Below are 16,935 nucleotides of genomic sequence, written 5' to 3' on the forward strand. Positions count from 1 at the left end.
TATTGTAGTAGGTGGTGTGGGTCGTAGGGGTTCACTGTTGGAATCATTTAGTAAGTAATCAGTGTGTGTGTGTTTTTTTTTTTTTTTATCAATTTGCTTTGCAGCGCAAGACTCACCAGTTTTTTGTAAAATCTTTTACTACTCCTACCAAATGTCATCAGTGTACCTCTTTGATGGTGGGTTTGATAAGACAGGGCTGTTCATGTGAAGGTAAGAACAAAATGGAAAGAAAAATGTGACTTTAGAGTCCTAACATTTACTACCTAAATTGTAATCAGATAACCTTATTCCCTTTAAAATGTATAGAAAATGCTTGTTTGATTGTTAGTTTTACTTAATTGTTTGCTTTTCTTTGGCTAACAGGAATGGAAGAAGTAAATTGAACACCTTACTAAATTCTGTTGAATTATCAGAGAAATTAGACTGATTTTCTTCAGAAATACTTTTTAAGGATATGTATTTAAATACATTTCATTCATCTTTGTTTCATTATTTGGGTGATTTTGTTGTCCCCAAGACACCATTATGTACGTGACAGAAGATAGGAAAATTATCCTTAGAGAAATTGTTATTTAAAAGTAGGCAGTGTAGTACATTTTCAGAAATATTAAATGCCTGCTGCTACACCTTAAAAAAAAAACATTTTATTTTTAGTATTCAAAGCAATAGTTTTCCCCACCCATTCACTGATTCATCCATCCCATGTGTATGGAATACCTGTTCCACACTTACAGGCATTGAGGATGCAGTTGTGGACTAGAGGGAAAGACAAAGATCCTGCCCTCCTGCCACTTACATTGTGAAAGTGAAAGAGAAAGGATCAAGGGCATTTAAACAGAAAACAGAGTACATTTGTTTGGAAAAAACTAAATTTTTTCCCAAAGACCTCTAAAATAAAAATCATTTAAACTGAGATAAGGTATATTGTTTGTAAATATTTTAGAAGCATACTTCTTTTAAAATCAAATGAGACTTGCCACTACAATAGCACTCTATAAATTTCTGGTCTTATAAAAAATTAAAAAATAATTACTAATTCAAATGCTAATAATAGATTCCCTTATTACATAGTTCTGCTCTTAGGGTTAGAAGGGACCTTAAAGTCAATGTAGTCGATCTTCAAGAGATACATGTGTTCTTTTTATAATATACTTCGAATTAGCTAATATCTGACTGTTTTGTGCAGGAGGGAATTAATATCGTCTGAAAGTAATGCATTGTAGTTCTCACAACTCAAGTGGAAGATTTAGATTTCATTATCTTAACTAGTCCATTAAACAATAGTTTAGAGCCAAAGAAAATGGCCAGGACTCAAAAGTAGAGGCTTAACAGTTTTGAGTTTATTAAGTCATGAATAATATGAGTGAGTGTCCAAGAAACACCTGCAGATTGAAAAGAACAAGTATGAGGACAGAGCCTTATGGGAAGACAAAAAGGAAAAGAGCCAAGAAATCTGAAAAAAAGAAAAAAAAAAACCTGTATCTTTAATGAGGAAGGAAGGCTGATTGATGCTAAAGGGGAGAATTTTTATGGTTTTCCTTTTTTTTAAAGATTTATTTTATTTATTTGAAAGAGTTACAGAGAGAGGTAGAGACAGAGAGGTCTTGCATCTGCTGGTTCACTCCCCAGATGGCCGCAACGGCAGGCACTGAGCCGATTTGAAGTCAGGAGCCAAGGGCTTCTTCCGGGTATCCCACGTGGGTGCAGGGGCCCAAGGACTTGGGCCAGATGAGGAGCAGCAGGGATTCAGGCCAGGGCTTTAACCCATTGTGCCACAGCGCTGGCCTCTTTATGGTTTTCAACTTTTGTCTTGTTCTGGAATCTGGCCAGTACTTGCAAGTTGTTTTAGAAATCTACCTGACTTTATGTTTCTTGTAAATTTTTATGCATTAGAATTATTTGCCATTCTATAGTAGGAATTTTTGAGATCTTCCCAGGCTCTCTTCCTTTATAGAATGTTACACCATGATTGTGCCTTTGAAATTGATCATTCAAAGCTGTGGGAACAGTAGAACATCCCAGTCCTTGACAAGCTTTCATAAATGTTATGATAATATTGTTAGAGCCTGTAAAAATACCTGTCTTTATTTTTTCTGCGTTGATTAGAATTAGACATAGTATGGGTATCTTACTTTGTTCTACTGCCCTTGGGAGGTAAGATTTTGCTTTTCAATAAAACAAATCAGAACTTCTTAGTTCACTTGAAAGTGAATTGAGAAGTTTGGATAGTTTTTGGCAGTTAGCAGTAGTCCATCTTGCTGTATTGGTTTCATAATATCCGTTAGTGATGCATTATCCATTTCCACCATTTATGTGCATTCTCAAAATGATATTCCTTTAGTTCTCTTCCCTTTAGTCTTTTCCTAATATTCTCTAGGATCCACTCTTAAGTAGAAATTGTCTAAGAGGATAATCTTTGATGATAACCCTTCACAACAAGATTGTTTGCTTTAAATATTTAACTTTTAATTTCTCACTGAAGCCTATGAATTTATTTTTATTTATTGTCTTAGAATCTCAAGTTTGTCATGTGAGCATCAAATAGAATTATCATAGCTTTGTTGTTAGTGGTTACAGGCCCTGAGCTAGACTGCCTGGCTTTATATTTCAACACTGCCTCTTTAGGTGGTCTGTGATCCTGGGCAATTAATGTGTAACATGGGAATAATAAATGTGCCTCTTTTTGATTTTATAAGAGAAAAATAAAGCCACTCCATAAACTGTTATTATCATCCTAGAATATTTTAAGTGTATATAATAACATTAATAACTCTTAAAATTCACCCTTAAATACTTTTATACACATTGAAAAATTCCATTTCAAGAAGGATTTGTAAACCTTGCTAGATGTAGCAGGGATGTCAAGCAGCTTAATATCCATTAATGATCCTTGAAAGGGAAATTTCAGGACAGATAACAGTGCGTCAAGAGAAAGAGCTATTTCAAAATTCACTCTTTTAGAAATTATAATTTTAAATCAACCACGTTAGTTTACAAGATTAGATGTTTTTTCTGTTTGCTTCTTGTTTTGATCACTAATGCTAACACAAAGCCCTAGTATTACAAATAATAAAAAGTATTATTTTTCATAGAAATTCTTAAGCAAATATTGAGCTCCCCAAGTGATAGAATTGTTCACAGTAAAATCAGAGTTAAGTGTTCCTCTAAACATGACACATTGCATGCAAGCAGTGCTCAGTGAATCATTTTGTTATTGTTAAAATAGATTTCTTTCTTTGTTTCTTCCAAAAGTATGTGGATTCTCATGTCATATAACTTGTGTAAACAAAGCTCCAACAACTTGTCCAGTTCCTCCTGAACAGACGAAAGGTCCTCTGGGAATAGATCCACAGAAGGGAATAGGAACAGCATATGAAGGTCATGTCAGGGTATGTATGATTAGATTGAGTTTAAGTTAATCCTTTAAGGTTTATTAATGCATTAAAATGGAATCCAATCACTTTACAGATACAATACTTGACAGGAAACTATAGGAATAAAAATTTACCTGATAATTTATTTCATCCATAGTAATGACTTGAAAACAAAGCCTCTTCTTTACTTAGAAATGATTTTTTGAAATATTTATTTGAAAGGTATAGTGGGAGAGAGACTAGGAGGCATAGAGAGAGAACTTTCATCTACTAGTTAACTCTGCAGATGGTTTCAACAGCCAGGGCTGGGACTTGCTGAACCCAGGAATCTGGAACTCCATCCAGGAGGTCTCCCATATGGGAGGCAGGGTCCCAGGTAGTTTGGCCATCACACTGCTCTCCCACGTGCATTAGCAGGGAACTGGATTAGAAGGGGAATAGCCAGTAATAGAACTGGCTCCACAGCACCAGAATGCCAGCCCCAGAGAGAAATTTTTAGATGTCTAAAATGTTTCTCTATTGTCCCTGTTTTTGAGATGGACAGATATTGAAGTCCACATAAAGGAATCTTTGTCACCTATTTTTGCCAGAGGGGTGACATGATTATGAATTATGAGGTATTATCAATACATAATCTCATTTGTTATCTTGGGTAATATTGATAGTATGAGCTGAATTTCACTTTACTGCAAAGTCTGAGTTTATGCTATTTAGAAGAATAATCCATGAGTTATTTTAATGAAATAAAAGTGAAAAGAAAAATAGTACCATTTAAAGAGTCTTCAGGGGCCGGCGCAATGGCTCATGAGGTTAATCCTCCGCCTGCGGCGCCGGCATCCCATATGGGCACTGGGCTCTAGTACCGGTTGCTCCTCTTCCAGTCCAGCTCTCTGCTGTGGCCCTGGAGGGCAGTGGAGGATGGCCCAAGTGCTTGGGCCCCTGCACCCACACAGGAGACCAGGAAAGAAGCTCCTGGCTCCTGGCTTCGGATTGGCGTAGCTCCAGCCATGGTGGCCATTTAGGGAGTGAACCAAAGGAAGGAAGACCTTTCTCTCTGTCTCTCTCACTGTCTATAACTCTACCTGTCAAATTAAAAAAAAAAAAAAGAGTCTTCAGAATAAGTCATATTTGAATAGTATATTCCTGGCTGGCACCACGGCTCACTTGGCTAATCCTCCGCCTGTGGTGCCAACACCCCAGGTTCTAGTCCCGGTTGGGGCGCCGGCTTCTGTCCGGGTTGCTCCTCTTCCAGTCCAGCTCTCTGCTGTGGCCTGGGAGTGCAGTGGAGGATGGTCCAAGTGCTTGGGCCCTGCACCCACATGGGAGACCGGGAGGAAGCACCTGGCTCCTGGCTTCGGATCGGGCGCCGGCCGTGATGGCCATTTTGGGGGTGAACCAACAGAAAGGATGACCTTTTCTCTCTCTCTCTCTCTCACTCACTCACTCACTCACTGTCTAACTCTACCTGTCAAAAAAAAAAAAAAAGTGTATTCCCACACTTTCTCATGTTGATAATGATGAGTCTTCATCTGCTACTTTACCAACCAAAGTGTCAGACTTGTAGCACTTAATTACATTATCTTTAGTGTTGTCCATGCAATTAACATATGTGATCAAAGGGACTATGGTTGACATTTTCATTTGATTTATTTTTTAAATTGTTTGCCTGCATGTCAAAAACAAAACTAAAGATTCCTAAGCCAGCTGGAGTGAAGAAAGGATGGCAAAGAGCATTGGCTGTAGTTTGTGACTTCAAACTCTTTCTGTATGATATTGCTGAAGGAAAAGCATCTCAGCCTACTGTTGTCATTAGTCAAGTGATTGACATGAGGTAAGTTTGAAAATGTTCGGATCTTGCAACACAGGAATCACAAAATTTATGATTTTTCTTTTAATTATATTGCCATGGTTTTATCTAATTTCATATTTTCTAATTTACTATATTGCTGTGCTAATACAATTAGTATATAAGGTTTACTTATAGGACAGGTTGATATGAGAGGGGACTGGGAGTCATGGAAAAGATGCTGGTAATTTTGAGTCCAAAAGCCTAGTAAAAGTTACTGGTGTAACCTGATGAGGCCTAATTTTCAGTTTTATATCATCACCTAAGGGCCTAGAATATAATTCCATTGTAGGGGGAGGAAATAAAAATCTCAAAAGTCAGATAAGCTTTTGCAAAACATAATGAACCAGTGAATAAGTAACGTCATCTCTTGAATGATTTTGGTTTCATTATCCAGATACTTCCTCTGCCCCTTAGAGTGCTCTCATTTATTTGTTCTTATAACTCCAGGCACTGACCCTGAGGGATCTTAGGTACTCCCATAGCTTCAGCCATCACCTCTGCATTTATGATTTCCATACATGTAATTCCAGTTTAGACATACCCACCCATTATTCAAAACCAGCATTTCCTGCTGTGTCTAACACTGGCATTTCACATCAGCATCTCAAACACATTATCTTTCTCTACGAATATGAAATATAAAGGGATAGATCAACAAATAAGGTCAGGGATAATCTGACAGAGCCTTCTAAGGAATGAAATTTAATAATACAGGAAGAAGAGGTAGGCATTTGCTATAACAATTAAGTCACCACTTGAGACATCGACATCTCCTATCATAGTACCTGATTCGTGTCCCAGCTACTCTGCTTCCCATCCAGTCTCTTGCTAATGCTCACGCTAGGAGACAGCAGATGATGGATCCAGTATTTGGGTTCCTGTCACCTACACAGGATACTTGGGTTGAGTTCTGGATTCCTGACTTTGGTCTGGCCCAGCCCTGACTGGTACAGGAATTTGGAGAGAATCAGCAGTTAGAAGATCTCTCTCCATCTTTCTTTGTCTCTGCCTTTCTCATAAAAATGAAAATAAATATAGTTTTTGAAAAGTAAAATCAAAGATGCTAATGGTTAAGCCTTCAAGACCAAGTTAGAGTGCTAGTCACAATTACAAAATTAAGGAAATCACTATGGATAAATTTGTGGAAGAAACTTATTTTAGATGTTGAGCAAACATTAAAATATAAGAAGAGTTGAGTTGGGGAGCACTTGAGATTTATTATGGGAAGCAAGAGTGTCTGCTAGAGGCCCTGGAGATGTACCAGGGCTCAGATCTCAGTTCCACTTTGTATGCTTATTGGCCTTGTGAACAGTTATTTCTAGCTGTTGTATAATATTCCACTGTTAAGTTACTCTTGATAAATTATTTTTGGGCACTGTCAGTTGCAAGGAGAAATCACATTATTACAAAAATTCTGTTTGGGTGTTTGGTGTACTTAACAATTGATTATTGATGCATTTGTATAACTTGGGTACACAAGCAAATCCATATATACATAGCCACTTTCAATGTTTCACCTTTCTTTCAGAGATGAAGAATTTTCTGTGAGTTCAGTCTTAGCTTCTGATGTTATTCATGCCAGTCGAAAAGATATACCTTGTATATTTAGAGTAAGTATATATGCCATAATTTGATTATTGAATTATTTTAATAAGTATGGTTTGCCTCTCTATATATCTCATAAACTTATTAGAAGTGGAACCATATCTTACATTCCTTATCACCCAGTACTTGAATGTATATAAAATTGGTACTAAGTAAATATTTCATTAGTAAAAAATCTGTAGAAAGTATGAATATATTGCTTCTAAAAGATAATTTTTTTAGTCCAAACTTGATTTAAAATGAATACCACCACATGTAAAATTGGATAAGTAAGTTGTTTCTCAAGTTTTTGAAAAATAGAAGTTTCTCTCTTTAAAATCTCATTTTAGGACATTGTGTTTCAGTTACCTATTGCTTGGTAACAAGTACTCCAAAACCTAATAGCTTAAAAAATAATGATTTATTAGTTTGCACCATTTTGTGGGCCAGCTGTACAGTTTGGTGTTAGTTGGGGTTAGTCATGTGACTACATTCAGTTCATTGAAGGCTAGAGCATCCAGAACAAGGTCACTATCACATCTGGGGCCTTGGTGCTGTTAGCCGGATGATCTCAGTTTTCCTCTTTGTTGACTTTCTCCATGTAATGTCTAATCATTTCAATTAAGCTGAACCCCTAGTGTCTGGCTTCCATAAGTAAGAAAGAAAGTGCCAGACCTCTTAAGGACTAAACCCAAAGTATTCCTGATAATCTTTCTGCATTCTCTGTTGGTTGGAGCAACTCATGTCAGCCCAGATTTAAGGAGAAGGGAAAGAAACTTCACCTTTTAATAAGACAGAATTTTTATGGGCGGAATTATTGGTAGCCATCCTTGGAAACTGCTTTTACAACAGTGTGATCTTGAATTGGTGAATTAAGATAATTGATATAAAAAAAAAGGAGAGAGAGAGACTACTGACCTGTTGTTAACGCCTATCTATCTGCTTAGTGTTTGTCTATGAATTTTGTGCCTGAATAAGGTTAGGAAAGACTTAATCTCTCAGTTCCTATACCAGTAACTGTTTATTCTCCCAAAAGTTGCTAAGAGAGCCCAGGAGGCCCACTTATCTCTAACTGGTTTGCACAGTATGATTTTATTGTCACTGGTGCTTAAATTACTTTTAATAAGAAATTCATCTTATATAATTTAAAACTGTTCTATTGTAAATGTTGTATAGAAAGTGAGAAACCTTCATTTAAGTGCTAAATCAAACTTCTTGGCCTTTTGGCTAAGAGCAAGTGTAATGCTATATCTAAGTGATCTGATGTTTTCTAATGATAACATAAGTTGTTATTATGAAGTAACAAAGGATATAAATATTTCTGAGCATTTCTGACTTTTTAAAAGAAATTGTAGGCCAGCGCTGCAGCTCACTAGGCTAATCCTCTGCCTTGCAGTGCTGGTACACCAGGTTCTGTCCCGGTTGCCCCTCTTCCAGGCCAGCTCTCTGCTGTGGCCAGGGAGTGCAGTGAAGGATGGCCCAAGTGCTTGGGCCCTGCACCCCAGGGGAGACCAGGATAAGTACCTGGCTCCTGCCATCGGATCAGCGCGGTGCGCCGGCCATAGCGCGCTGGCCGTGGTGGCCATTGGAGGGTGAACCAACGGCAAAGGAAGACCTTTCTCTCTGTCTCTCTCTCTCACTGTCCACTCTGCCTGTCAAAAAAAAAAAAAAAAAGAAAGAAAGAAATTGTAAATCACTACTGCATAGTGCTTAAGAGCATGGACATGGGATACCAGACTTTAGTTTTGTACCCTTGAAGAAATTATTTTATTTCTCTCTATCATTTTTTCATATATAAAATCAAGAGGAATGTTAAATGAGATAATACTGATAAAGTACTTAGATCTTCCCAGTATACAATAATTACTCAATAATTTCAGTTGTTGTGCTATAAGTATGTGTAGTGCTTGTTTTAGTGATTGTGTAATAGCTGGGAAAATGAATGCAATACTAACATTTCGAAAGATTTCTGTTACCTTTGCTTTGTTGTGAATTCTATTGCTAAAGCTAGTTAATCTGATAAAGAATCACTTTAATTCAGTAAGGTATTATTTTATGAATGTTCATTTATTAATGAGTGCCAAACAAATTAGTATAGTCATCAGACAAGCATGTAGGATGTCTGTTTTCTAATTTCTTGATTATTGGTTAAATTTTTCTAGGTCACAGCTTCCCAGCTTTCATCATCTAATAACAAATGCTCAATCCTGATGCTAGCAGATAGCGAAAATGAGAAGAATAAGTGGGTGGGAGTGCTGAGTGAATTGCATAAAATTTTGAAGAAGAACAAATTCCGAGATCGGTCAGTCTATGTTCCAAAAGAGGCTTATGACAGCACTCTACCCCTCATTAAAACAACCCAGGCAGCTGCAATTATAGGTATGAATTTATAACATAACATTTATCCTATTAGAAAAATCTACCTTGTGAGCCAGGATCTGGCTTTCATCTAGGAATACCCAGCGTCCAGTGTAATAGTGTTGTATGACAAACACTGAGTAAATTTTCATTAGTTGAGACCTTTATCAGATCTTTTTCAGTAAACAGGAATAAATGCCCATTCTGAGTACATAATTTTTTGTGAATTATTTTGGTTTTTAAACTTTTTGATTAACATGAACAGTACCGTATTCAAACATATATACACAATGTAAACCAATCAAATCGGACAACTAGTTTTCTTTTTTCTTTTTTTTTTTTTTTTTTTTTTTTTGTCTAGAGCAAAGTAGGCCATAATCAAGAGTGTCAGTTTGTTAAGTCAACAACAGGAGTGACTGTGCACTTACTCCTCATGTAGGATCTCTGTCCTTAGTGTGCTGTACATTGTGATTTAATACTATTACTAGTACTCAAACAATATTTTTCACTTTATGTTTCTGTGTGGGAGCAAACTGTTGAAATCTTTACTTAATGTATGCTAAACTGATCTGTATATAAAGAGAATCCAAAATGAATGTTGATGTGAATGGAAGGGGAGAGGGAGTGGGAAAGGGGAGGGTTGCGGGTGGGAGGGACATTATGGGGGGGAAGCCATTGTAATCCATAAGCTGTACTTTGGAAATTTATATTCATTAAATAAAAGTTAAAAAAAAAAAGAAAAAAAAGTATGCTTTCTTCTGAAAAAAGCAGCAGTATTGTAGTTTAAACTACAGATCTGTTTCCTGCTTGTGTGACTTCAAACAGGATTCATTTCTTAGAGCATAAGGTTTATTTGATACGAATTACCTTGGAACGGTAATTTATGTAGATACGAATTACCTTAGAAAGGTCGTTGGGAAGTTTAAATAAGATGTAATACATTACACAGGTTACCATAGGTTTAAATGCACTCTATCAATGGTAGCTTCTTTGTCAAACGTTTTAATTTCTTTCCTTACTCTTACATGTACCTTCCTCACTCTTTTGTTACTTTCTAGTAAATACTGAAAAGTTGAACAAGCAGACTCACCTGCCATTCATAATTTTTCTCTCTCAAAACAAGAAATGGATCCCTAGGGCACTAACAAACTAGATTTTAAGTATTTCTATTTATTCATTAAGCTTTATTTCTTTTTGTACTTGTTTTAGTATACATGTAGATTATTTTTCAGTGTTTGTTATATGTTTTTTTAAATATTTATTTTATTTATTTGAAAGGCAGAGTTAGAGAGAGAGATACAGAGAGAAACATCTTTCATCCGGGGGTTCACTCCTCAGATGGCCACGACGGCTGCGACTGGGGTTGGGCCAGGCTAAAGCCAGGAGCCGGGAGATTCATCCAAGTCTCCCACATGGGTGCAGGGGCCCAAAGACTTGAGCCATCTTCCACTCCTTTCCCAGGTACATTAGTAGAGAGCTGGATCAGAAGTGGAGTAGCCAGGATTCAAACTGGTGCCCGTATAGGATGCCAGTGTTGCAGGCTGCAGCTTAACCTGTTATGCCACAAAGTTGGCCCTTAATGCTTGTTATATTAAAAAATACATAAGATGTTTACCACTCATAACTTGAAAGGAAATTTCATAATATAAATTGCTACAATTTTCTTATTGTTTTATTGCCATTTTTATACCAAATTTCCTTGTTAATCTGTTAAGTTTACATAATTTTTTAACTGATAAAAATGTCACATATTTTTTTCTTACAGATCATGAACGGATAGCTTTGGGAAATGAAGAAGGGTTATTTGTTGTGCATGTCACCAAAGATGGTAAGTTAAAATGTAATTATTTGAGAATAAATTTCAATCATATGTTGTTAGAAAATTCTTTTTAAAAATTTTTATTAATATAAAGAGAACAGATTTTATGTATTTCATACATACAATTCTAAGATAACAATACTTCCCTCCCTCCCTTACTCCACACCTCGTTCCCCCTCTTCCTTCCTTCCTTTTTTCCCTTCTTTTTGTAAAAACATAATTCCAATTCATTCTATAATCACAGGCTTAATGCAGCATTATCTGTAATATTCAAGTAAAAAATAGACCACAGTTCCACAGGAGTATAACAGTGGCTAAACAGAAGAATCAAATCACAAGATGTCCATTTCATTGCTATGCATTTTTTATATTCTGTGTTAGCTACCATATATGGGAGAAAACATATGACATTTGTCTTTTGGAACTGACTTATCTCACTAAGTATAATGGTTTCCGGCTGCATCCTTTTTATTGCAAGACAGGATTTCATTCTTATGGCTGAGTAGTATAGTGTAGATATACCATATTTTCTTTATCTAGTCATCAGTTGATGGGTATCTGGGTTGATACCATATCTTAGCTAATGTGAGTTGAGAGGAGAAGGGTTTACAAAGAGTTCTTTCATATGATGATTTCATTTTGTTTGGGTAAATACCTAGGAGTGGAATGGATGGATCATATGGTAGATCTATTTTCAGATTTCTGAGTAATCTCCATACCATCTTCCATAATGATTGAACAAGTTTATATTCCCATCAGCAGTGTATTAGGGTATCTTTTCCCTCACATCCTTGCCATCATTTATTGTTTTTGTGTTTTAGATGATAGCCATTCTGACTAGGGTAAGGTGAAACCTCATTAGGGATTTTATTTGCATTTCCCTGATGGCTAGTGATCCTAAGTGTTGTTTTCATGTGTCTGTTGGCCATTCGTATTTCATCCTTTGAGAAATGCCTGTTAATGTCCTTTCCAATTTCTTTTTTTTATTTGAATTTTTAGTTAGTTTTTAACAGAGTCAGTATGGTTTATAGATACAATTCTAACTGCATGATGATATTCTCTTCTCCCTCCTTCACCCTCCCTTCCACCCTCCTCAGGCTTAATGCTTCACTGAATAAGAAGTTTAACAAGTGAAAAGCAAAAGGACACCAGTTTAGTGGTAATATAGGCAGCAGCTATAAACAATAATTAAACAGAAAAATGACCATTTCACCCATATACAATAAATTTTAAAGTAATTACAGATCATTAAAACTATAGTAGTACAACATTCTTACCATTGGTTTCACAAAAGTATAAAACAGAGTTTCACAAAACTATTTGCAGCAATATTAATACACATAGGCATTTCTTTCTTTTTGTTTGCTTTTTTTTTAAAGTAGCTTTAGGGAGAACATGGGGTATTTTTCTTGATTGGCTTATTTCATTCAATGTGATGTACTTCAGTTGCATCCATTTTGCTGCAGATGGTAGAATTTTATTTTTTTATAGCTGAATAATTCGATTATGCATATATACATTTTGTTTCATCTATTCATCTGATGATGTATACCTTAGTTGGTTCCAAATTTTTGCTATTGTAAATAGTACTGCTATAAACATGGTGGTGACAGTATATCTATTTATTTTTTAATTTATAGAAAGGAAACAAACTTCATACTTCATGTATTTCTTGTTTATAATTTTAAAAGCATAATGGTGTTTCTCATCCTGCCCTCCCTTATTACTCCTACCCTCTTTCCTCCTTTTCTTATTTTTCTTTTAATTTCTACAATGACATACTTTTTTTTTCCCAAGATTTTATTTATTTATTTGAGAGAGAGAGTTACAGACAGTGAGAGGGAGAGACAGAGAGAAAGGTCCTCCTTCCAGTGGTTCATTCCCCAAATGGCAGCAATGGTCGGAGCTGCACCGATCCGAAGCCAGGAGCCAGGAGCTTCTTCCAGATCTCCCACATGGGCACTGGGGCCCAAGGACTTGGGCCATCTTCTGCTGCTTTCCCAGGCCATAGCAGAAAGCTGGATTGGAAGAGGGGCAGCTGGAACTAGAACCAGCACCCATATGGGATGCCAGCGCCGCAGGCAGAGGATTAACCTCCTGTTCCACAGTGCAGCCCCAATGACATACTTTGAATTTTATTTATAATCACAAGTTTAACCATCCACTGAAGACAGAATTCAACAAGTAGTAAGTAGAAAAAAGCACTATTCCTCAAGAGTACAGACAAGGGCTATAAACAATAATCAAATGTCAATTTCAGTAATATACATTACATTTTTTGTACTCTATACTACTTACCATAAATCAGGAAAACATGTTTGTCTTTTTGAGCCTGACTTATTTCATTAAGCGTAATAGTCTCCATTTGCATCCATTTTGTTGCAAAAGACAGGATTTCATTTTTGTACAGCTGAGTAGTACTTTGTTGTGTATGTATACCATAGTTTTTTTGACAGGCAGAGTGGACAGTGAGAGAGACAGAGAGAAAGGTCTTCCTTTTGCCGTTGGTTCACCCTCCAGTGGCCGCCGCGGCTGGCGCGCTGCGGCCGGCACACCGCGCTGATCCGATGGCAAGAGCCAGGAGCCAGGTGCTTTTCCTGGTCTCCCATGGGGTGCAGGGCCCAAGCACCTGGGCCATCCTCCACTGCACTCCCTGGCCACAGCAGAGGGCTGGCCTGGAAGAGGGGCAACCGGGACAGAATCCGGCGCCCCAACCGGGACTAGAACCCGGTGTGCCGGCGCCGCTAGGCGGAGGATTAGCCTAGTGAGCCGTGGCACCGGCCCTGTATACCATAGTTTTTATCTAGTCATCAGTTGATGGGCATCTGGGTTGATTCCATATCTTAGCTATTGTGGAGTTGAACTGCCATAAACATTGGGGTACATGCATCTCTTGCATATGCTAATTTCATTTCCTTTGGTTAAATTCCCAGGAATAGAATGGCTGGGTCATATGATAGATGTGTTTTCAGATTTCTGAGGAGTTTCTATACTGTCTTCCATAAGGGTTGTAGTATTTTACATTCCTACCAGTAATGCATTAGGATAGCTTTTCTCCACATTCTCTCTCTCTTCTTTTTTTAAGATTTATTTATTTATTTGAAAATCAGAGTTATACAGAGAGAGAAGGAGAGGCAAAGAGAGAGAGGTCTTCCATCCACTGGTTCACTCCCCAATTGGCCACAACAGCCTGAGCTGCACTGATCCAAAGCCAGGAGCCAGGAACTTCCTCTGGGTCTTCCCATGTGGATGCAGGGGCCCAAGGACTTAGGCCATGTTCTGCTGATTTCCCAGGCCACATAGCAGAGAGCTGGATTGGAAGTGGAGCAGCTGGGTCTCAAAGCGGTGCCCATATGGGATACCAGCACTGCAGGTAGTAGCTTGACCCACTACTCCACAGTGCCGCCGCTCCCCCGCCCCCCATTCTCTGTGTGCAGGGTCTTAGTCCACCCGTAGGAGGATGGATTGGGTCCCGAGGATGGACTGGGTCCGAGGAAAGGTAAGTGTGCCGCTCGCCCGTTTCACAGCCTCCCGAACTCGGAGACAATCAGAGGCAGCGGGGAGCTAAGTGAAGCAGGGATTTATTGCATGTATAACAAAGCCTTTTATAGCACAAAACTGTAGAGTCATTGGGGCAGGGCATAAGGACCAACCAATCACTTAAAGGGTCACTTTTAGGAGACGATTTCTTACAGGACCAACCATATGTCTATACACTTGCTATCAGTTGTGGTCACTTCCCTTGATGTTGCAAAGCCAATTAGCTTTGGTGGTAAACAACTTTGAGTTCCACCCACCTTACTTCCTCTCGCTGCCATCTTTGAATTGCCTCATGTAACTAATTTCCCCATATCTGTGTTGTATCTTTTCTGGTTTTGAAGTTAAGGTGATGCTGGCCTCATAAAAGGAGTTTGGGGGGAGAGGGGTTCGCTCTCTTTCCATTGTTTTGAATAGTTTGAGGAGAATTGGAATTAATTGTTCTTTAAAAGTTTGCTGGATTTCAGCAGTAAAGCCATCTAGTCCTGAGCTTTTCTTTGTTGGGAGGGTCTTTGTTACTGATTCAGTCTCCGTCTTGGTTATGGGTCTGTTTAGGCTTTCTGCGTCTTCATGACTCAATTCTGGTAGACTGTATATGTCCAGAAATCTTTTCAGTTTTTTCTCGATTTTCCAGTTTGTTGACATATAGCCATTTGTAGTAATTCTTGATGATGATTTTTATTTCTGTAGTATCCTTTGTAACATACCCTTTTTCATCTAAATTTTATTGATTTGTTAGTTTGTGTAATAGTATGTCAATTTTATTCTTTTTAAAAAATAAGCTCTTCATTTCACTGATCTTTTTTGTTTCAATTTTGTTTATTCTCTAATTTTAATCCTTTCTTTTTCTCCTAATTTGTGTTTGGTTTGTTCTTATTTTTCTAGATCCTTGAGATGCATTGACAGATCATTCATTTGATGCCTTTCTAATTTCTTGATGTAGGCAATAATTGCTTTAAACTGTCCTCTTAACACTGCCTGTTGTGTTATCATTTCATTCATTTATAGGAATTTATTTCCCTTTTGATTTTTACCATGACCCACTGTTCACTCAAGAGCACGTTGTAAAAAAAAAAAAAAAAAGGCCAGCGCCACGGCTCAACAGGCTAATCCTCCACCTAGCGGCGCTGGCACACCAGGTTCTAGTCCCAGTCGGGGCGCCGGATTCTGTCCCGGTTGCCCCTTTTCCAGGCCAGCTCTCTGCTATGCCCGGGAGTGCAGTGGAGGATGGCCCAAGTGCTTGGGCCCTGCACCCGCATGGGAGACCAGGAGAACCACCTGGCTCCTGCCTTCGGATCAGCGCGGTGCACCAGCCGCAGGGCGCCGGCCATTGGAGGGTGAACCAACGGCAAAAGGAAGACCTTTCTCTCTGTCTCTCTCTCTCTCTCTCACTGTCCACTCTGTAAAAAAAAAAAAAAAAAAAAAAGCACGTTGTTCAGTCTGCATGTGTTTGTATATTTTGTAGTTTCTTAAGTTGTTAATTTCCAACTTCATTCGTTGTGGTCAGAGCAGATGCATGGTATGATTTCAGTATTTCTGAATTTGTTGAAATTTGCTTTGTGGCCTAGCATATGGTCTATCCTAGAGAAAAGTTCCATGCACTGATGAAAAGAATGTGTGTTCTGCATCTGTGTGATGAAAGGTTCCATAGATATGTTAGGTCCACTTGATCCCTAGTGACAATTAGCTCTGTTGATTCTTTGTTGATTTTCTGTCTAGTTGATCTGTCCATTGATGAAAGTGGGGTGTTGAATCACCCATTATTATCATATTGGGGCCTATGTCTCCCTTTAGATCTATTCACATTTGTTGTAAATAGCCAGGTACCCTGGCATTGGGTGCATGTACATTTACTATTGTCACATCTTCCTTTTGGATTGATCCTTCAGTCATTACATAATGCCCTTCTTTGTGTCTTTTGACAGTTGCTGTGTTAAAGTCTGTTTTGTCTGGTATTATGCTGGTTAGCCCTGCTTGACTTTGCTTTCCATTAGCATGGAATATCTTTTTCTAGTCTTTGACTTTTAGTCTGTGTGTATCCTTGTTGGCAAGGTGTGTTTCTTATAGGAAGTAAATAGAGAGGTCTTGTTTTTTAATCCATTCAGCCAGTCTGTATCTTAATTGGGGGATTTAGGCCATTCTAAAAAAAAATGTAGCTTGATTTTTCCATTGTTCTGTTAATACTATAAGAGGTAAAGTATTATTACTGTGATTATTATTATGATTATTCTAACCACTATTAAAATGTGTTTTGGGGATTTTTCTTCCCACAGTTCAGTTTTTCTGGGGAAAAATCAATGCTAAGTGTAAGAAAATCCAATTTTATTTGGTATTCATAAATATAATATTCTAAGTTAGATCTTGGCAACACAGTGGATTTAAAATTTGCTACCCATAAAATACCTTCAGAGAAA

At 37.8% G+C, this 16,935-nt stretch overlaps 1 protein-coding gene across 20 annotated transcripts in view; it reads left to right on the forward strand.

Annotated features, from left to right (window-relative positions):
- CDC42BPA (CDC42 binding protein kinase alpha) overlaps nt 1-16,935 on the forward strand; it is a 349,867-nt gene that overhangs the window by 297,600 nt on the left and 35,332 nt on the right. For all 20 annotated transcript variants that reach the window (XM_051820816.2, XM_070055638.1, XM_070055640.1 and 17 more), the window contains 6 exons: nt 105-210; nt 3,253-3,389; nt 5,066-5,205; nt 6,752-6,833; nt 8,970-9,186; nt 10,931-10,993. In XM_051820816.2, the coding sequence (XP_051676776.1) occupies nt 105-210; nt 3,253-3,389; nt 5,066-5,205; nt 6,752-6,833; nt 8,970-9,186; nt 10,931-10,993 (745 nt within the window). The remainder of the gene's footprint in view (nt 1-104; nt 211-3,252; nt 3,390-5,065; nt 5,206-6,751; nt 6,834-8,969; nt 9,187-10,930; nt 10,994-16,935) is intronic.

This window comes from Oryctolagus cuniculus, chromosome 13, assembly GCF_964237555.1.
Source record: "Oryctolagus cuniculus chromosome 13, mOryCun1.1, whole genome shotgun sequence".
Lineage (NCBI taxonomy): Eukaryota > Metazoa > Chordata > Mammalia > Lagomorpha > Leporidae > Oryctolagus > Oryctolagus cuniculus.